Here is a 19,335-nt window from a genome sequence, read left to right as displayed (position 1 = left end):
CACAGTAGAGCAAAAAAGTATACCGACATATATGTATATAAAAAATATATAGAAATCGAATGTATTAAACGCCGGACGGTGCTTTTGGGTATTAAAAATTGTAGAAATCGCAAAATAAAGCTTTTGAAAGTACCGTTAGCCCGTTGTGCTGTAAAAAATATAATTTACTGGAGCACAGGCTGGAAAACAACGACCAAGACAAAGTGCCGCGTAGCGCAAGGAATTATAAAAAATAAATAATAATAAATAAAAAATCGCGAAAGACTGTTTTTCAAAACGTAAAGCACGCCGTCGAACACTTTTGAGACAGTCTTTTGTCATTTTTACGATAAAATATATACAACCATCCATTAAAATAGTTAGAATTTAACAGTTCACCAGCAGGCGGATAATATTTCCACAAAAATTACAATAAAAAGTGTCTGTGTATTTGTTTGCTTGCAGTGTACTTTCGTTGGAGGAATTCTTGCAAAGTGTAAATAATTAAAATAATTTAGAAAATTCTAGCAAAAATAACTTAGCAGTTTCACAAACATATCTCTAAAATAAATAAATAATATTTAAAAATTTCAATTTTCAAAACTAAAAAAAAAATCAAAAATATTGAAAAAAAAGTTTTCAAAAATTTTTGAAAAAAAAAATTTCAAAAAAATACAAATATTTAAAAAATCATCGCTAAAACGCAGCGTGTACATAAAACCATTCAAGAAAATCTTCACCCCTACACACACACTCACTTGTGTGTGCGCTCTAATCCAATTAACCCCAACCACTGCGTGTCTGTGCATTTGTGTGCGTGTCATAGCACAACAGCGAGAAATATCGCCACCCATCAACCAACAACCGATAGTCAACAGTAGTGTCACCGCGTTTGTATTGCTATCAATTTCACTTCTAATAAATCCAACGTCAGGCAGCTACTACCTACGCACACACACACACAACCACAGCGACCAACTTTCTTTCCAAACAAACAACGTTGAATCTCGTCAACAGCGTTGTGTTGCTGCAAATCAATCCAAGAGTCACGTTTAAAATCAATAAATTTCTTTGTTTACTTAGTCGCTTAGCCGTCGTCGTCGCTAGTCAGCGTTAGTCAGTGCAGTCGTCATCATGTTGATTGGATTAGTACGCGATTCGGTGATGCAGTGCTTCTGCCATACATGCCGGGCTCCCATTTTGCCAGCTGGTAAGCAAAAATAAATGAAATTCTCCTATTGTTTATTGTCTGTCACTCTGTTTGTTATGCAAAAACCATTCGCCGAACGTTAGTGTAACTATTGTAGGTGATTGCTTTTGGAAAATAATTATTTTATATTTTTTTCCTCTTGAAACAAAACATTTCGCAAGCAAAGTTAATTAAAAAACTTTATAAGTTGAAATATGTAGACTATCAGCTTTCGTTGTCATATGTCATACTGTCACATGTCAGCTTTGGTTGTCATTACACAACTAACTTTCTATCTACGACTAGAAAGCTGGTTTCTAACTCAGGCTCAGGCATATATCATAAACAACATAGTTCATTCAATAGAAATGTGCAAGAAATAAATACTATATTTTTATACTAAATAAGTTTTTTGTGATATAGAATATTAAACCAAAAATATTTGTTGACTGGTTAATATTGGAAATTAATTTTATTGGAAAGAAAATCTTCAAAATATAATGTGGGCAAAAAATAGTAAGACTTTATTCATAATTTAAAAATTTTTAATTTATCTTCAAAATCGATCTCTTCCCTCTCTAAGTAATACCTTTTGTCTCCAATACACTTGTGTCAACATTTTTTCCAATCCCCAAAACAGTTAGAGACAATTTCCGAAATAGCCTTCAATGCGCGTAGCAATTCAAGTTTAATGTCTTCAATTGACTCAAAATGGTTTCACTGGAGCGATTGGTTGAGTTTGTTCAATAGCCAGAAGTCACACGGAGCTAAATCAGAAGAATATGGTGGTTGGTTGAAAATTATACGAAAAACTCACGAAGAATCAATGCAGTCTGCGGCGGTGCCTTATCGTGGTGCAAAGACCCAGAGTTGTCGACCCATAATTCCGAACTCTTTTTACGAATAGCTTCGCGCAAACGACGCATAGCACTCAAAATACAATTCCTAGTTGACAGCTTGACCCATCGGAAGGTATTCGCAGCGCACCTCAATAATCGAAGAAAACTGTCAACATAACCTTGATTTATAACCTGCTTTAACGTGGCTTTTCTGCTTCGGCTCAACTTTGTCACGATAGTCGACCGATTGATCTTATGTTTTCGGGTCGTTAGCATAGTTCCAAGATTAATCGCCAGTAATAATACCTTTCATAACATGATGGTAGTCGGAAAGCATTGTTTCACAGGTGTTAACGCGACGTTGTTTTTCTAAAAAAAATTATTGATTTTTGAATCAATAGTGATTTCACTTTTCTTATGTCCAAATGATCGTTCAAAATGGTTTTTACTAACCCTTCCGATATTCCAACGATGCCAGTGAGATCTCTGCCTGTTAATCGTTGTTTCTCAAGCAACAATTTCTTCATTTTATTGACGTGTTGATGCTGATGGCTGTCCTGGACGTGGTTCGTCGTTAACGTGTTCTTGACTCTCTTTTAATAATGTATACAAATATATTTTCACACGAAATGTAAATTCAAAAATCTTACTATTTTTTGCCCACATTAGTAGAATAGTATTATTCAAAGCATTGTCCAAACTATAACATTTTCCTATCTCTCTGGAAATTTGTAGATTACATCCATATTCCAGAGTTTTGAATACCCTGCAACAAATAGGAGTTAGAAGGGGCAAGGTTTGAGCTTTAAAGCAGGTAAAACTAACCTTCCAGCCTCTGTCATCCAGATAGTTTTTAACTTTAATTTGATTAGTTGTTGTCAGAAGTGTTCGCCATCAATGGTTTCATTCGGATTCAGAAGCACATCATACTCATGCCACCAAATAGCGATTATGGATATTGATTTGGCTGATTGACCAGATATACTATCTGATATTTTGCATTTACGTTTCCCGAAATCGAACCTTTTTTCATCAGCAATCACAATCCTATGTAAAAACGACTTCTTTTTGTAGCTTTAAAGCAATTTTGTCAGGCAAAATAGTTTTCTAAGGTCTCTTAGCTCCAATGCAAATGTCATTCAATTTCCCTGCTTTTGAATGTATCCAGCTGCTTGTTGCTTGGTGACTTCTCAAGATTCTGAGAGCTCTTCTTATGCTTGGTAACAATCCAGCAAGTAATGCTTCCAGTTCTCATCTTCAAACTTGTTTGACCGCCTAGAACCTTCGTCGTCTTCCAAGCCAAAATCGTCAGATTTAAAGTATCGAGTTTTCCAATAGTAGTTTCAACGGTAAGTACTTCTTTCAAAAATAAGCTGTTGACACTGTTACTGTAAATGGAGAGCGGTATTGATAGAAGATAACCAACTTTTTAGGGCCGCAATTGGAAGTAGTTGTATCAACAACGAGATATTGTCAAGATCAACTACTTCAAATTGCGGTCCTAGAAAGTGCAACGTGTGATGACTGAATTATTGCGAGAAAGGTTGTGAGACTCGATTATTTCAAGAAGTGGTGACATTGAATGGTCTCCAAGTAGTAGGGACTTAACACCATTAGACAGCTGCTTGTGGAGTTTTTTGTACACATTGGTCTTTAGCAAAAAACCAGACGCTCTTCAAGCTTTAGCAGTCAATATTGAACGGGCTTTTCGACTTGATTAAGTCGGAAAAAGTAATCGAAAATTCTTCTTTTTTGTATTCGTTTCTCCAAAAGTTGTACTACCGGCCATTGAATGATGCTATATTTAGTTATTGATTGTTCGTTTGTTAGGTGAGGTTAGGTTACTCTTATAGGCCAATAAGCCACGCATAAACCTGTTTGGTCCTTTGTGATACCAGATGGAGTACACTTGCTAAGTCCAAGAGGAGCTTGAATTATGGTTTGATGACTATTTTTGGTGAAACCAGAGCCATTTTCTGCTTCTTACATTATCACACGTTGACCTTTTAAGCCATGTGCGCTGACATAATGGCTTATAAAATAATTAGATAGCATTAAGTGCTTTAATTTTCATTGCAAATTAATTTTTTTTTATTTATCCTAAGAATTTTCAATGTAAATTTTCAAGAGTGCATTTTTTCGATTTATTGTTATATATATATTTTTTTTTGGGTATTCTATTCCTTTCCAACATTTCTTTCTATTAATTTTGCTCATAATTCCACGAAGCTCTCGAATGAAAAGTAAATACTTCTACATTACAATAAAACTAAAATAATCGTAATGAGAAAAGCACAAAAGTCGTAAGTCAAAGCACCGGCACCGCACGCGATAATAGTACCTACGAGTAAACAACAAGAACAATAGTCATGAAACCAGAAAATATTTTAAATAGAACACACACAAACACACTCGCCAAATGACTTGATATATTCCAGATACGAATAGAGGATAGTAAATTCGGAAAGAGCGTGTAAAGATGAAGGGAATTGCGTGGTGTAGCTGGCGACGACCGGCTCAGCGCCAACAAATAGGCTATATAAAATTTATATGCGATCGTGTAGCAATGCCGACTGCTATGTGCAGACATGTGGCGCCAAGGCGATTTATACCGATGACTCATAGCCAGCGAAAGCGTTTAGCAGTGATGGTGGGGGCTAACTAGCTGACTTCTGGTGGCCGCTATTGTCGGTAATGGGAGTTGAAGATTAGAGAACAAGTGGAAAATTTATATGAAGAAGGTGGAAGGGCGCATTGAAAAGCCATTTTTATGTATATACAATATATAACAGTTTTGATGAATGGGTTTTGAAGCAGTACGATGAAATATGAATTACAAAAAATATAAGAGAAGACATATTAAATATCAAGAATTACGAAAAAAATCGGAAGGTTGTATAATCGTTGACATCTGACATAAATATATATGTTTTTAACGAAAAAATTTATTGCGTATCAATGTCAAATCGAAGTCGACTCCTTCAAATAAAATAGGTAAAAAATATGTAAAAAAAAAATAAAAAAGAAAAATAATAAAAATTAAAGAGAAATATAAGAAATAAAAATAAAAAAAAAAATGTATAACCCTCATTAGTGTCAGCCGCACGTGTGCTGACGTAATACCATTTGCAGAGCACGACCGTGAAATTTTTCGCATATAGCACACTTTTAGGATCATTCATTTAATCGCCTTATGTTTTGTGTTTATAGAAAATGGAATTGCTGCAATAAAAACTCGCATAGCTTGCAGTAAAGAAAAGGAAGAGAAAAACTTAGTGCGTGTTGCTGCCAAAAATGAAATATAATTTGTGAATATTATGGCGTTTTTTTGACAAAAGCACTTAGTCTTAGCCGAAAGAGAAAATGAGCAACGAAAATCACTCAACATAATATATGGCCGAAGGACAAGGTACAGTGGGCTGAGGTAGGAAAAAATTGGAAATAAATGAAATCAGCTGGGATTAATTTTTTTTTGAATTTGCCGTATAAGAGTAAAACTGTCAGTAAAAATTAATTGAAAAAAAAAATAAAAAAAAAAGATAAATGTTATTAAAGAAAGGACGAGACTAGGGTAGATACGTTTTGAAACTTATTGGAAACGCAAAATAAAATAACAAAAATTAAAGGAAAAATAATTAACGGGTTTTCCTTTATAAGCATATTTATTTTGAGCTTGAGTTAGAGATTGGCGAGTATTCTTGGTGAAACCGAAGACATTTTCTCCTACGTTTTCTGTGATCGTGAAGAGAAGGAGAGTGGCGTTGAGGGTTAAAAACAGTTTATTTCGATTTCTAGCAAAACTATGAGTCCTATGGAAACTAGTTCTAAGACAAAGTTGTAGATAAGGAAGAGATCTATAACCTTGAATAAGACAAGTTTTTTACATAACCTCAAAATTTATGCGAAAAACTCAAACGTCCTAGATTTTGGGGTTTTTATTTTATCTTGTACAAAAACAAAATTCGCTTTTGATGAAATTTGCAGTAAACTCCGCTTTTTATGCTCCAAACAAATATTTTTATTGATTTTAAATTCCAGTTTGAGTATATAAGATTTGAGTTTCCGAGTTCCAAATTACTAATTTTTAGTTTGAAGTTAGAAAACAGAACACCAAGTATGCAAATACGCTAATGTTTACAACTCAAAAGCATAATTTTTGAAATTTATAAGTTCAAAAATATAATTTTTAAAATTTTTAAATTCGAAAACATATATTTTCTTTCAATTTTTGAATTGAACAACATAATTTTTTGAATCTTCAATTACAAACTTGGGATCAGGATTGCAAACAATGTATTATAAATATAATTGAATTAACATTTGAATTAAATTTTTTTTATTTTTTGATTTTTAAAAAATTCTCATCCCAAACATTTATGTAATTTGGGTACTCCATTTGAATAAAAAAATAAAAAATTAAATTTTTAATTGCAAAAAAAAAATATAAAAAATAAAAGTTTTAATTGCAAAAAAAAAATATAAAAAAAGTTTTTAATTAAAAAAAAAATAAAACTAAAATTTTTAATTTAAAAAATAAAATACAAATTTTTACAAAAAAAAATATAGAAAAATAAAAAATAAATTTTTAATTTTGGATTCAAAGCTAAATTACCAGTTAAAATTTTTTTGAAAAATAAAACTTTTAATTTTTAAGCTCAACATTCTGATTAAAAAATGGTAAGTTGGTTTTTAATCCAAAATTTTTCAATTAAAAAGTTCGCAATCATGCTTGGGATTATCATTTTTGTATTTTTTGATCCGATATTTAGGATTCAAATTACCATTTTAAATTTTTAATACAATTTTTGAAATTAAAAATAAATTTTTCAATTCGATATTTGTTATTAGAAGTGAGAAATCTAGTTTTGAACAAGTAAAATTCACAAAAAAAAATAAAATAAATATTATATAACTAAATTATATTTTTGATGCATTATTTTCAATCCTGCGTCCGTTTTATATATCTATGTTTATATCATTTGTAAAAAAAAACTCTACAACATCCAAATTTTTTTTACTACAAATTACACGCATTCTATAACATTTCAATACTTACGTAAAAGTAATAATAATTTCGAAAAAAAATTTTGTTTCCCCTTACATCCATTTCAACCCACTGTGCAAAAAAATTTTAATAATTTAAAAAAAAGAAATGTTTTTATTCCACATTACACCCATTCCAACCCACTGTGCGCACCTCATTATCCATAGCTTTGCCTTCCTTTGCCTCAAAATACCCGAAATTAAATAAATCACCATTTCGCTATTGGCTCCTCTGGTCGTTGTAGGCACTTCTCGTCTCCACATTAGTGCAACACAACAAACGGAAAGGAAAACTAGCAAAATAAAAATAATAACAATAAACGAACGGAAATGATTTTTGCCCGCAGCGTTGATTTTCATAATGATTGCGCGTTACGCCTGGGGCCAACAAATAATGATAATTACTCACTATGCACACACACACGCTGACTTGCAGCTTGTCGAATTTCCGCAACACTGACCCCACACACCGCTCACCTCTTGTGCACACCTTAACGCCTCGCCAACAAACAAGAAAAACGCCACAACGGACCTGCCTCATTGTTATGCCGGCAATTCGACATGAATAAAATATTTGATCACATGGAAATTCGCAAACAAATATGAATTGAGCCTTCAATGAGGCAAACAAGCGAATTGCATTAATATTGATTGTTATGGTTTAGTGCGGTGTGGTGGGGTTGTGGTGAGTTGAAGTGAGCGAATATGTTTCGGCGTGTGTGTGTTGTTGTTCGCGTATTTGCCGAAATAATGCAAATCATTGTTGTTGTTGTTTTAATATTTTGTTGTTGTTGGTTTAGTTTGTTGTTGTTTTATTTTGTAGTTGTAGATTTATTTTTGTTGTTGGTTTTGTTGTTGTTTTATTATAAATTGTTGTTGTTGTTCCATTTTTTATTGCCGTTGCATTAATTTATACCGTTTTTGTTGTTAATTTCTGTTGTAATTCACTGACTATGAGCTCATAAATTATGCAGACAGCCGAGCAAAAAATCGCATTCATGCTTTTGGGAATTCTGAGCAGATTTATATGCAGTTTAAAACTGAAATATGCATATGAAATAAATCTGTAATATTGGTATTGATTGTGTCACTAGCCGAGGCTGGGATTTAGTTAGCACTGTAAGCGACAATTTGACGTTAAATATTTCATTTATAAAATATCGCCTCTGATATGTACATATGTATGGAAACTTAAACTTTTCGGTAATTTTTAGGTGATTTTTCATTTTCCTATTTAATTCTGTGGCACATGAAATATGCACGCTTTGCTTTTATGTTTGAAGTATTTTTAACGGGAAATTTATTGCACATATTAATCCTTTCAAATTTAATGCCATTATTTCAATCCAATCAACAAAAATGTGTTCGCGCATTGTAGAATGCAGAAAACGGATTTTATTCTAAACATGTTATTTATTCCATTTATGCAAATTTTATTGGAAAAATATTTATTTTATTTATGCTAAACGTGTATGAAATTTATGCTAGTGAAAATTGTAGGTGGATTTAAAAACTTTAAGTTGAGGTTAGGCTGTGGGAAATCACAGGAAATTGTAAAGCCGATGAGCAAGCAAGAAAAGGCACCCTAGAATCACAAACGGTAGACCTAAGATCGATCTCGAGAGATCTAATGATATCTTTGCCCTGAGTAAGGCTAAACTCTGCCTAGTTGTGGGGCTTTTAACAGGCCATTGTCCTATTGGCGTCCATGCTGTAAGGTGGGTTTTTTAAATTTCTTGGAAATCTACTTTTATTTTTGGAACCACACAACGCAATTTTTAGCGACAATTTCGGCCTTTAATTTGTATTGCGTCGTTCACTAAGTAATTTCGTTTTTTAGTGCAACTTGAACATAATTCTTTTTTATTGTCCAGAACATTTTATGGAATCGCATATATTTTCTGTTTTAATCAAATGCATCAAATACCATTTGGCACCTTTCGTTCAAGAAATTTTTTCCACGTTCATAAAATGTGTAATTCTTGTAGTTAAAAAACTGGTACAAGTAGCTTTTGACATGTTGATTTGTGTTGAAAGTTCTTCGATCCAAAATCCAGTATCAGACCAAGTAATAGTCCGAAGGCGCCAAGTCTCCGGACTATGGTGGGTGCGATAGCACAACACATTCAAGCTGCAAATTTTGGCCTGTCGTCAAACTTTTATAAGGTCTCGCATTATCCTGTAGACAACTGTACCTTTTCTGTCATCAATTCTGACCTCGTCTGGTTGAGTACGTCACACAGTACACCTTAGAACTAATCGTGCTATTGTCGGTCAAAAGCTAAAAACAACGATCTTTTTGAAATCCCACCAAACCGACAACATAGCCTTCTTTTGGTGAATATCGACCTTCGAATTGGTTTGAGCTGCTTCATTCTTCTTAGATCATGAAACAACCCACTTTTTGTTTCCAGTAACAACATAAATCTCTCTTTGGGATAGCCTTCAGCTCTTTCAGCGTATTTTGTTGTATAACGCTGTTGTATAACGACGACGAACGATTCTTGACTTGTTTACATATCAAACACATAAACCCATGTTTCATCGGAAGTTATAATGCTCTCCATGAATGTGGAATCGGAATTCGTGCGTTCAAGCATGTCCAAAGAAATCTGATTACGATACTCTTTTTGATGAAAATTCAGTATTCTCGGGACGAGACGAGCACTCGCCATCTCTCTAACACTTGCCTGAAGATTTTCAAGCACCATATCCTTCACTTTTGAATTTTTTTATTATTTTTAATTTTAAACATTTTATTTTTTAATTTTAATTTTTTATTTTAGGGTTTTTTGGTATTTTGAGTTATATTATTTTTTTTAATCAATTTATTTTACTTCTTAATTTTTATTTTTAAAATTATTTTATTTTTTTAATTTTTTTATTTTTATTTTTTTTATTTTTATTTTTTTTATTTTTTAAGTTATTTTATTTTATTTTTTTTTTTTTTTTATTTCTATTAAATTTTTGTTTTAGTGATTTTTTTATTTATGTTTCAATATAATTTTTTACCGTAAAATTCTTTATTTTATTTTTTATATATTTTTTATTTGTGTCAAGTTTATTTATTTTTATTTAATATATTATTCAGTGTTTTTTTTTACTCTTTTTTTTAGTTATTATTTTTTATTATTATTTTATATTATTTTTTTCATTTTTATTTCTAAGTTGTTTTTTTCGTTTTATTTTTTTCTTTTAAATTCTAATATCTGGGAGATAATAATCACCAATGAAGGTGTATTTTTCTACGCGAAACGTAACCTCAATTATTTTGCTAAATTTCCTATCACACAAAATCTTCGCTATTTCCCTCAACCTTGACCTCATAGATACATATGTCGGTATGTATGTATGTATATACGCTACTATGCACTTGCATTCGTTGAATACCAATTATACTTCTATGCTCTCATTGATGTTTGCGCTGCAGTGGACGTGTCACGCGAACGTGAACGCAAAATAATAATACAATTAAAAGAAGAAGAAGGAAAAAAGCAGAGCGCAGAGTTGCACAGTATCATATTTGCACATTCTCAGAAGACACTTGAGCGCATCTTCATTTCGTTTGCAAGAAATCAGCGTCTCACTACGCTCTAATTGCAACTGAAGTAAGCAAGCACATACGAAGACCAGCACACACACACACTCATCCGTACACCCGCAGTTCCCACATACGTGTTACGTGAGCCGTGGCAGCTCGTACTTCACAAGCATCTATAAGATTTGAAATTTTAGCGACTAACTGCCAAGTAGCAATGTTGTTGCAGCACATTTTGGTCTTCGCGTATAACGGTTAGCTGCTGTCGCTTTGATGTGTGAAGGTCAAAAGTGGCAGTGACACTGTTTTTTTTTTCGCTTTTCATTGCATTTCTTGGTTTTCTGTGCTTGGCTCTCAGCTGGTGGATACTAGCGTTGTTGTTGTTCTTGTTTTTGCTTTGTAATGCTTCGTTAACTACAATTGCTTCTTCGTTAGAGCTTTTTCTAATTTCGCAACACTCTGCAGCAATTGGTTACTCATACGCACTGTTGGGTGTGAGCGGTCGTCAACGCTCCTTCGCTTATCCAAAGACCCAAAGATCTTTTGCTTTGATAATCTACGCTCTGTGTATGTGCTTTTGGCGTTCCGTTTAAAATCAACTTTGTACGTGCTTTGCCCCTACTCACACACACACAGACAAACAAAGTGCGACTCGAAAAAAGGTGAAAATGTGAATCCAATTAAATACGAAGAGATGACTCGATAGCATGCAAGCGTTTAAGGTCATGTTAGCAACTCTTAATTGTGTATACCCGATTGAGGTTGCGATAAGCTAGATATTATACAAATTAATGACTATAATTTTTAGTTTTTGAGTGGAAAGACGCTGGTGGATCTTTGAAATGCGCAAATGAGTTTTAATAAGTAGTCTTAGTATGAAGAAAATGGTTCGAATGTTCATAGTATGTTTGAGATTATTTTTCGAAATTTTGATGTTGATCCGCTCTTTTCAGAGTCGGTGAGGAAGTTTCCTCCGAAACGACTTGATTCATCAACTTGAAATTATGACAGTACCTTCCTTAGTATATATCTCAGGTAATGTACAAAGGATAAAGATCTGTGATAATAGATTTTCTTTAGCCGCTCTGAACTATAAATTTTTTCACAAAAACTACATTTTTTGGGAAGCTGCCACTTTGTCAAAAATCAAAAATTATAGCATACTCTCTCGCTCACCAGTGTACCCTGTAATAAATTATTAAATGTTCTGCATATTCTTTAAAATAAATTTGATCATCAAAACATTTTTTATTCCTTTTATATCTTGTGTTATCTCATAGCTGCTAAAAAGCCGAAACTTTAAGCCACGCACTTATTTATATACATTTGCATATGTATGGATGTGTACTTAAAGTAATAGAGCATTTCCTTTGGTTCAGCGTGTCGTATGAGTAACATAATAAATATTCCATCATGCCACATGTCTTGGCTTACTAACAACATATTATATGTATGTATGTGCGTGCTTACTTACTCTACTGCATTGCGTCAGTCGACTAGCTTTACTAGTTTGTTGTTTATTGCCGCATACATACTAACAAATGTAGTTGCTAAGACATAGTATAAATCTCTGATGCAGACATGTGTGGTGTAAAAGTAAATGAAAACACATAAAATACATGTGTACCGTACTCATTCGTCTATTTTACGAGCTGTCGGGTTAGGAGGATTCATGAGGAGTGGGGTATTTTTAAATTTTATTTTTTCATTTTTTATTTATTATTTTTTATTTTTTTAATTATATTGAAAAATCATTTGTATTCGTAAAAATAGTAATAAAAAATATATTTTTTTGAAAATTATATAAAGCTTTTTTTTGAAGATTTCATAAAAAAATTAAATTTTCTTGAAAATATAATATTGTACCCAAAAAAAAATTTTTTGATTGAAAGCTTTGATTTTTTGCTGGACTTTTTTCGTTTTTTTTAAATTTTCCATATATTTTTTTATTTATGGGTAAGATTATATTTTTTAGACATATTGAAAGCTTTCTAAATTAATTTTGTTATTTTTTAATAATTAACTCATGTTTTTTTTTTTATTATTTAACTAAATTAATTTTTTCTTCATATTTTAATTATTGACATTTTAATATTTAAGTTTTGATAAAATTTTTGTAAATTTATTATTTTTAATAATTTTCTTCAATATTTGGTGTTTTGTTTTGATAACTTTTTTAGAAGAATTTTGAAGTGTCTGTTCAAAAATTTTCATTATTTTTTATATTTGATTTTATTTTTAATTTTGCACACATTTATTAAAAAAAAATGTTGTATCTTTATTGTTTGTTTATAATTTTTTGTGTAGTTTTTTTATAATTTCTTTTATATTTTTTGTTTTATATTTATTTTATATTTTTGTTTTTATATTTATTTTATATTTTTTTTATATATTTTTATATTTTTTTTATATTTTTTTTTATATTTTTTTATATTTCTTTTTTATAGTTTTTTATAATTTTTGTCTAAATTTTATTTTTATTTTTTTCAATGATTTTTTATGAATTTTGTATTTTTTCAATTTATTAATTTTATATTTTTTAAATTAATTTTATGTATTTTTTAATTACTTTTTAATTGTTTTTATTTATGGGCTATTTTAATATTTTTTTATACATACATACATATTTTTTATGTTTTTTTTTATAAATTTTAATTTTGATCCTATAAATTTTTTAAATAAATTTTGATTATTTTTGAAAGCAAATATTGATTTGTATAATTAATTTAAAATATTTTAAGTTTTAAATTTTTATATAAATTTTCTTTAATATGTCTTTTAAGAGTTTTAAATTTTTTATATAAATTTTACTTTTTGATTAGTTTCTTTTTTACTTTTTTATTATTGTTTTAACTTTTTTTTTTATATTTTTTATTTTATATTTTTTTCAATTAATGTTATCTTTTTTTTCAAATTGTTTTTGTATTTGTTTTATAAAAATATATATTTTTGTATAATTTTTATGTTTTTTTTTTATAATTATTTAAATAATTTTTATAAATACATATTTTGTTTTATTTTGTAATAAATTTTTAATATTTTTTAGTTTTCGTTTTATATAGTGAATACCCCTAATGGCCTCATCACTCTATTACATGAAACCACTCACGTCTAATTGAATCCCACAGCAACATCTGCTTGCAACTTAATTTGCGGCATGTTCGTTGAGATTTTGCAATTTTGCGTAATAAAAGTGTGTATGTGTGGGTGTGTGTGTATGCACAATAGTGCGTACTTGTCTGACATATTTCTATTATTACTTCTGCGAACTAACTAACTATGCACTCAAGTGTGTGAGCAAATAAAATGAAGCGTAACGAAGATGATACTCTTGAAAGTGCCGCCTGCGTAAAGCCAGAAAAACGCAATTCGTGATTGAATTTCACGCGCAGCAGTTGGAGCGCAAGATATTACTTGGATATTAATCTGTGCCGAAGCGGCGAAGATAAATGGGAATTTTTGAATGAAATTTATCAACGGCGGTGGCTTTTCATTATGTCAAGAAGCACTGCGATAAATCTCAGGTTTTCTTAAATTTGTTTGATATTTTTTCGATTTGTAATTTAATATGTAGATATGTAATATGTATAAATATATTTACGCATCTCGAATTTCCACAAAGAAATTATCTACCTGCCTCGTCAACTCATCTATTCCCTAACCATTTCTAAGCGTAAAGGCCATTGTTGTCTACAGTGCTTTGTTTCTTTGACAAATTGACCTTGAGTGAATTTTCACTGACGCACAAAGTCAGGTCACATGTCAGCAAATCTACTTCACAACAACATATAATCAAAAGGCATGCGCTATATATATTTTTTCACCTACAATATTGAATTTTTTCTTTGCTTTGAGTCATTTATTACGGCTCAGTCCACACTTTGTTGCTGCGGCTTCATCAAAAACCTATAAAAAATGTTGACATTAGACCATCGTTAAAATGCCAGAACACATGTACTGAAGCTTGTTGTTGGTGTGGCTGAATTTAATACACGTTTTTCTTTATTTTCTATAGAGATTTCTTGCTTTTTTGTTTTTTCATATAAGCCGCATTAGTCATTTCACAACTGTCATAATTTCTATAGCCGACTTTTAGGCGCCAACACCTCGCTCATGGCATGACATGTGTTAGCTAAGCATTTTTCATACTTGTACTTAACGGATTTGCTTCGTTTGTGTTTGTTGTAGTCATTAAAATACCAGTTTTAACCTTGATTATTATTTCATGGCAATTTTTTCTATTAGCGCCGGTTTGCTTTGGAGGTTAAAAGGCGTCAATCGATATAAGTGGCGTCATACTCTAAATTTGGGAACTAAACTGGTTAAACTGACAGATTAATTGTATAGAATATAACGGTGGAGTTGAAAGTTGCGCCTACTTTTGGGACTGTCATTATTTTCGCATTAGTTTTAATGATGGCATTGAAAATTATTGTGGCATTTTAGGCGCTTACATAGAAAATATAAATAAATAATACAAAAGAAACAATTTATATATTTTTTCGAAAATAGAAATTTTTTTTAGGAACAAATGTATGTGTGTATGCATATGTGAGGTTACCACTTACTGAAATTAAGATATAGAAAAGATAATAATTTTTGCTTTGGAAGAAATTTAGAGTTGCTATAGTTTTTAAGTAATTGTTGGCAACCCTATTTTTTATAAATTTCCTGAAAGCTCGATTCTTTTTTGAGTAATAAAGATTTTTCTAAATTTTTTCAACATAGTGGCAACTCCTAAATTTTTCCATATTCGTTGGCAACCCTTTTTTTTATAAATCTCTTGAAAGCGCGAACCTTTGTTGAATAATAAAAATGTTACTAAATTTTTTCAATATAGTGGCAACTCTTAAACCATACATAATTTTTGGTAACCCAATTTTTTTTTTATAAATCTCCTTAAAGCGCGACCATTTGTTTAATAATGAAGATTTCAGTAAATTTTTTCCATATGGTGGCAACTCCTAGGATTTACCATAATCGTTGGTAATCCTATTTGTTATAAACTTTACAAAATCGTAATTGAATAATGAAATTTTTACTTAAGTTATTCATAATTCAACTCTTTCTAAATTTTATCGGAATTGTTGGCAACCCTACTTGCTAAAAATTTCACAGAATTATAATTTATTGCTAAATAATTAAGTTTTTACTAAAAATTTTCAATACATTGGCAACTCTTTCTAAATGTTAGAAAATCGTCGGCAACTCTATTTTTTATAAATTTCCCAGTATTGCAACTTTTGGTTTAATAATAAAATTTTTAACGGGTGATTTTTTTGAGGTTAGGATTTTCATGCATTAGTATTTGACAGATCACGTGGGATTTCAGACATGGTGTCAAAGAGAAAGATGCTCAGTATGCTTTGACATTTCATCATGAATAGACTTACTAACGAGCAACGCTTGCAAATCATTGAATTTTATTACCAAAATCAGTGTTCGGTTCGAAATGTGTTTCGCGCGCGTGTTTTGTTCAGCGATGAGGCTCATTTCTGGTTGAATGGCTACGTAAATAAGCAAAATTGCCGCATTTGGGGTGAAGAGCAACCAGAAGCCGTTCAAGAACTGCCCATGCATCCCGAAAAATGCACTGTTTGGTGTGGTTTGTACGCTGGTGGAATCATTGGACCGTATTTTTTCAAAGATGCTGTTGGACGCAACGTTACGGTGAATGGCGATCGCTATCGTTCGATGCTAACAAACTTTTTGTTGCCAAAAATGGAAGAACTGAACTTGGTTGACATGTGGTTTCAACAATATGGCGCTACATGCCACACAGCTCGCGATTCTATGGCCATTTTGAGGGAAAACTTCGGACAACAATTCATCTCAAGAAATGGACCCGTAAGTTGGCCACCAAGATCATGCGATTTAACGCCTTTAGACTATTTTTTGTGAGGCTACGTCAAGTCTAAAGTCTACAGAAATGAGCCAGCAACTATTCCAGCTTTGGAAGACAACATTTCCGAAGAAATTCGGGCTATTCCGGCCGAAATGCTCGAAAAAGTTGCCCAAAATTGGACTTTCCGAATGGACCACCTAAGACGCAGCCGCGGTCAACATTTAAATGAAATTATCTTCAAAAAGTAAATGTCATGAACCAATCTAACGTTTCAAATAAAGAACCGATGAGATTTTGCAAATTTTATGCGTTTTTTTTAAAAAAAAAGTTATCAAGCTCTTAAAAAATCACCCTATACTAAAATAATTCTACAAATTGACAATTTTTTCCAAATTTTACTATAATTGTTGGCAACCCTATTTATTATAAATTCCACAGCAATGCAACTTTTTTGTTAAATAATGAAATTTGTACTGGAATTATTCTAAAAACTGGCAACTCTTTCCACATTTTACCATATTTTGAGACTTCTTTGCTTCTCCACACTCTTTGACTAATTTTAATTTAACCTGACTTCCCACGCCCCTAATAAAATATGTATGCCTGTAGGACTTTCCCTCGCGTGCCTACATCTTACATTTAAACTCCCCACTTTACACACGTTTCATGCCACCAATAGTCATTTCGTTGTTTGTTGACTTGCAAGCGAAATTCATTTTCATGCCGCCCTTTTCGTCGCCCACTCACTTCAATTAAAATTCATAATAGATTTTCTTTGTTTCTTCACACATTTCCGGCATTTTTACTTGCGGCTATTATTTTTAATTTATATTTTCTATTTACTTTTTGTGTGTGTTGAGTTTTGTTTGGAATTTTGTAAAATGTCAAGCGGCTGTTGTGCGCTGCCAAGCATAGAATTTGACATTTCCTACGACGACACGCAAGTGTAATCAACACTACATCCCTTTGCGTTTCATTTTCTGCCTCGGAAGTCGTGTGTTTTTTGTTTTATTTCATTTAATTGCGTGTAATTTAAATGCTTTGAAAATACAAATAGGAATATGTGTATTGTATAATACTAAATGAGATAATTTATAAAATTAAACGTGACATAATTTAATGAATTTATTGGTGTAAATGAGTTGTCTTGCTTATTTATTTGTAGTTGTTCCAATTCATACAAATTGGTCGAACAAAATGAAGTTCTTATTGAGAAACCCTTTTTATTTGACGGGATAGCTTCACGAAATTTGGCACAAGTTGTTGTCCAAGGCAACTCTAAAATCTCCGAATATATTGTGCAGATCAGACCACTCTAGCATATAGCTGCCATACAAATCGGTGGATCACAATCAAGTCCATCCATGTATGGAAAACATTATTATTTGACGAGATATCTTCATGAAATTGGGCATAAAAAATTGTCTATGGCCACTTTACAATCTCCGAACATAGTGTTCAGATCGGACCACTCTAGCATATAGCTGCCATATAAACTGACGGTTCAAAGTCAAGTTCTAGTTTGAAAAACTGTTTCATTTGACAAGATATCTTCACGAAATTCGACATGGAATATTGTTCAAGCCAACGTTGTAATCTCCAGAGAAATTGTGCAGATCGGCCCACTATAGCATATAGCTACCATACAAACTGACTGATCGAAATCAAGCGAAAATTCTCTTTATAACCATTTATGCTATAAAAATTGCATCTCTGAGAGATATTATAGCTCGGCCTTTCTTTTTCTGTGAATTCCATTATTTTTCGAGCATCTCAGGCGGTAAAAACATGGTTTCGTGTCATTTTACCTGGCCTCGGCGATGTTTGCCTTGAACTCACCAATAATCCTATGTTTTTGTACCATTTTCTTTTTAAATAATCTTACAAAACGAGGTCAGCTCTGTCTAATTTTGAGTGTTGCGTGTTCAGTCAATCTTACCTCTATTTGCATCAGACGTCCGTAGAATTTTTGTGATGTCTACTAAGTAGTTCATTCCGCAGCTTTAGATGTCTCACACCACTTTGTTGAAAAATGTGATTGGTATGAGCTTTTACTTAACGCATTCATGGTTATTCATAATGATGCAAATTATCAACAATGTTATCATCCATCGTATATATCCTTTAGATAGAAAAGAGATAGACTATCCATTGATGGCTTCCACTGACCCAAGCAGTCACTTCACTTTCACTTTTTAGTCATGTAATAGCGTTTTATGTATTCGGAATAAATTTTCTCTTCCCCAAATAATTCAAACTTGCTTATTATTCCAGCTAGACTAGATACCCTGACACAATGTTATGGTGTGAAGCGTTTCATGAATAGAATTTCACTGAAGTGAGGTCTCTGAAGCTTCTTTAAACCACACAGCAAATGGTATCCATGGTGAATGTTAGCTATCCAATACAGACATATAGGAATCGCACCCTATATGTGGCTTCGAAGTCCTTATTCAATTTCTAGCTTATATTTCTAATCCTATATGTGGCTTAGAATCCGTTATTTAATCTCCATCTTATATTGTATTTTGTAATTAATAAATTTTACTATACCATATCATAACAACTGAATATGTCCACTATTTTCGAGGCATATTTTTATTAAGCTTATCAGCTCCTTCATTTTCTTCTTCTTCTTTAATGGCGTAGAGCTTGTTCATCACACTTAAAAAAATTAACAAAATAGTTCCATGAATCGAACCACTTCCTTCATTCCAAAAAATATTTCTTCATACCAAAACTTTTAATCCAGAATATGGCAAAAAACCTTCCAGCCACTATTATTTCTTCTTGGTTCAACTCACTCGAAAAAAAATTGCATATTTTAGAGTTATAAAACATACGCGTCAACCACGTAAACTACAAAAAATAGCAAAAGCTGCTCGAGCAAACCATCTCCAAC

The 19,335-nt window shown here is 31.8% G+C and overlaps 1 protein-coding gene across 4 annotated transcripts in view; it reads left to right on the top strand.

The window, feature by feature from the left end:
- Nucleotides 1-19,335, top strand: part of LOC105225332 (stathmin) — a 221,960-nt gene that overhangs the window by 92,273 nt on the left and 110,352 nt on the right. The window contains exon 1 of one of the 4 annotated variants that reach the window (XM_049446681.1): nt 608-1,189. The exons of 2 other annotated variants lie outside the window; for them this stretch is intronic. In XM_049446681.1, coding sequence (XP_049302638.1) covers nt 1,114-1,189 — 76 coding nt within the window. In that variant the 5' untranslated portion in view covers nt 608-1,113. Of the gene's footprint in view, nt 1-607; nt 1,190-19,335 lie in introns of those variants that run through there. One more of the 4 variants, XM_049446682.1, reaches the window with a different exon arrangement.

Source organism: Bactrocera dorsalis, chromosome 1 (assembly GCF_023373825.1).
Source record: "Bactrocera dorsalis isolate Fly_Bdor chromosome 1, ASM2337382v1, whole genome shotgun sequence".
NCBI lineage: Eukaryota > Metazoa > Arthropoda > Insecta > Diptera > Tephritidae > Bactrocera > Bactrocera dorsalis.
This window is presented reverse-complemented; position numbering and strand designations above follow the sequence as displayed.